The sequence below is a fragment of the Penaeus vannamei genome, chromosome 2 (genome assembly GCF_042767895.1).
Source record: "Penaeus vannamei isolate JL-2024 chromosome 2, ASM4276789v1, whole genome shotgun sequence".
In the NCBI taxonomy this organism is placed as follows: domain Eukaryota; kingdom Metazoa; phylum Arthropoda; class Malacostraca; order Decapoda; family Penaeidae; genus Penaeus; species Penaeus vannamei.
In genome coordinates, this window is record NC_091550.1 from 51,509,945 (window position 1) to 51,512,998 (window position 3,054).

General features: G+C 38.4%; 1 protein-coding gene across 1 annotated transcript in view; it reads right to left on the bottom strand.

The window, feature by feature from the left end:
• Positions 1-2,757, bottom strand: part of Polr1E (RNA polymerase I subunit E) — an 11,055-nt gene extending 8,298 nt beyond the window's left edge. Inside the window, exons 1-3 of the mRNA XM_027353491.2 lie at positions 2,547-2,757; positions 344-550; positions 1-176 (exon numbers count right to left, since the gene is read on the bottom strand). The exon at positions 1-176 is cut by the window's left edge and continues 12 nt beyond it. Of these exons, the coding sequence (XP_027209292.1) occupies positions 1-176; positions 344-550; positions 2,547-2,664 (501 nt within the window). The 5' untranslated portion in view covers positions 2,665-2,757. The remainder of the gene's footprint in view (positions 177-343; positions 551-2,546) is intronic.
• Between the last annotated feature and the right edge of the window lie 297 nt (positions 2,758-3,054).

Here is a 3,054-nt window from a genome sequence, read left to right on the forward strand (position 1 = left end):
GCGTCTGTTGACATACTGCTTAGCTTTTTTAGTTCCAAAGGAAGTTGCAACCTGCTCTTGCTTTTCATCAAGTGTCAGAGAGTGAACGGTGTCTTTTAGGTGATGGTTTGTTGACTTGATGTCTTCAAGAACTGGATGAAGTAAGAATGAACTTGTCTCCACAAGCTCCATTTTTCCTGTTTAAAATATGTACATGTAACATCATGATATCCTCCTTTTCTCTTGTCTGTGATGAGTTTTTAACGCTGCTGAAACAGAAGCTTAAATACTCTATTCATCTTAGCAAAAATTTACATTGTACCTGAATTCTAAGACTATTAAATATAATCTAATCCACACACACCAGTGTTTTTGTCCAGGACTCCAATGAAGACAGATTCTCTTGAGGTTGTTCCAGCTGTCAAACCAAAATTTTTTCCTGCATATCTCATCTTTGGTGTATCAACAACAAAAACTCTTTGCCTCATGCGACGCTTGCTTGTAGAAATGTTCTGATACAGTGTTCCATTTAAATCAGCATTGTCCAACACTCGTCCATTGGAGAAAGACACTGAAAGAAATTTAGCTACATTAAATTCTAGGTAAATATAACATAAAAGTTTTTTTTAATCTACATTATCACAGTGATAAAATATATCACTACATACTGATTTTCTGACTATAACTAAATCAAGTACATTGCTTATACCACCACATGATGATGAGATATAATTTTCTAGTGTGGACTTTTTTTTTCCAACCAAATAGTCTATAAAAAGATTTTAGAGCTAGAAAAGACCAACTGCAAAATTTCAAGCAGACTAAGTAACTGTTGAATGGAACATGGTAAATTAGTAACTAGTAATTCACCATGTGAATTAGAAAAGATAACTGCAATTAAAATATCATGGGAATGGCATCCTCCCTGAAGCCAGCGATCTTCCAGTCACAGCTTATGCACCTTCCACATTTGTGTATCGATGGGAATAATGCTAAAGCCACCAAGAGGTTTGCACACTCGTGGCGAGACTTTTCTGTCACCCTGGCCTTTGCTCATGAAGGCAAGTTCACGTCACCCAGCCCACAGCCATTTTGTCTGATGACGGTATGTTCATGTCATCAGCCTTCAACTGAGATTTTTTCATGACCAAACTGCAACTTCATCCAGATCACAGCGGTTAAAATTCTCTTTGACTTACGAATGATAACTCCATGTCATTGATACAAAGGAAATTGGTACCAGCTTATGAAGCTTTGTATTTTGACAATGATATTAAACCGTTGTTTACTTAGCAGGCTCTGAGACACGCGTTATTTTTTAATTGTAGTCAAAGTTCATAGAAGATAAGTTTCTTAGAATCACTTGCTCTATCGTCTGCATATGTTATTTTTTGTCTAAACAATGGCTGTATGGAACGGGTCAGGGGGAAATACGTAATGTAATTTCATTTCGCGAAATGGAATGCCGTATACGAAATGGAATGAAAGAAGCCTTTTTTTGGGTGCAAGCCTTCAGATACACATGCAGGCGTCCCCTCTTGAACCGTATCCAAATACCCAGAGAGGATTAACCTATTCGTTCCGGGTGTCACATATATGAGACACTGGAAAAAATAAACATTGCCGGGCGGCCCGCCAGTGTGATGCTGTATCAGGGCTGCGCTCCGACGAAGCAGCGGCGCGTGGCCGGGCGGGCGGACAGACTCCGGGGAAACTCCGCCCGCAGATTTTGTAGCCGCCCGGATTTTTTTATTTTGGCTACAAAATGTACCCGGCGTGAATGGGTTAACTGTAATTTCGCCAGATTTCAAAGTATGGCCAATAATAGCCACGTAGCGAGCACAAGCAACGTGTCAATCAAATAATTACCATTAATTAAGTAGACTAGACTACTTTTCATATTGTACATTATTATTCGTAAGTCTGACATTGTTGCTGTTCAGCTGTTATTCTATCGAGGTTCGCCAGATGGCAGCACTTCTGCTATGTCGGCCAGTAGGCGGCACGGAGCCTTGTTGACGTGTTTTCCCGATTTGGTTTCTGTGCATCGATACCTGCAACACTAAGTTGAACATATGAACACAACTGAGACATAAAAAAGGTTATTTGTGCATGTACCGCCCATCATTTGGTAAATTACGCAATATCATGTTCCATTTCATATACGACATTCCATTTCGTGAAATGGAGTTCCATTACATGTTTTCCCTACAGCGTATGGAACTAGAACTGGACCTGTACCATGATTTCAATGTATATGATACAAAAATAATACCAACTCGCCCTGTGGACAAAAATGTCATACAGTTTGGAACTCAACATAGAATTGCCTACTAATATCATTACCTGCAACTGTCATTATTTACATACAAATGCTATCATGACGAGATGAACAACTTGTCTAAGACGCCAAAATAGGGGTTCCGAACAGTCAACACATCCTGTCCATCTTGTCTCACTTGCATGAGGAGTTCCAAATGCAGCATAACCAAAGTCAAGAGCATTTCTGTTGTGCTACAGTAAAATTACCAGCGATAGTGTACTAGTCTGTCTTCTGAACAACTTACCTAATAAAGGTTCTGCCTTTGCATTTTGCTTTAGATGTACATCACCAATTAAACATTTCCTCTTCTTTATTGTTGGTGTGATATGTGTTTCGGTTTCTTCTATTAGTGAAGAGTCCATCTTGCGACGATCATATGACGTCCAAGAGAAGGCCCAACAGTGCCGACCCGAAGGGATTCACGTGTAGTTGGTGTTTACAAGATGTAAAGCAAAGGCATCGTAAGTATAAAATGAGTTAGTCAGGGTATATAAAAGATAGTAAAGATATCATTATATAAATCATTAATATATTGTTTTCTTGTGTTGCAAATAACATCGAATTTTCGTGATATTATAGTTACGGACTTATTATCCCTTTGAATATAAATTTTAATATGCCCTGAAGCCCTTGATATCAGTAGCACGAAGACGAATTTATTTTATTCTGTATGTAGGGAATTCACATTTCAAATACGAGTCATTCATAACTTCAAGATCCTCTCTGTAATTAATAATCACTATTATGTATGA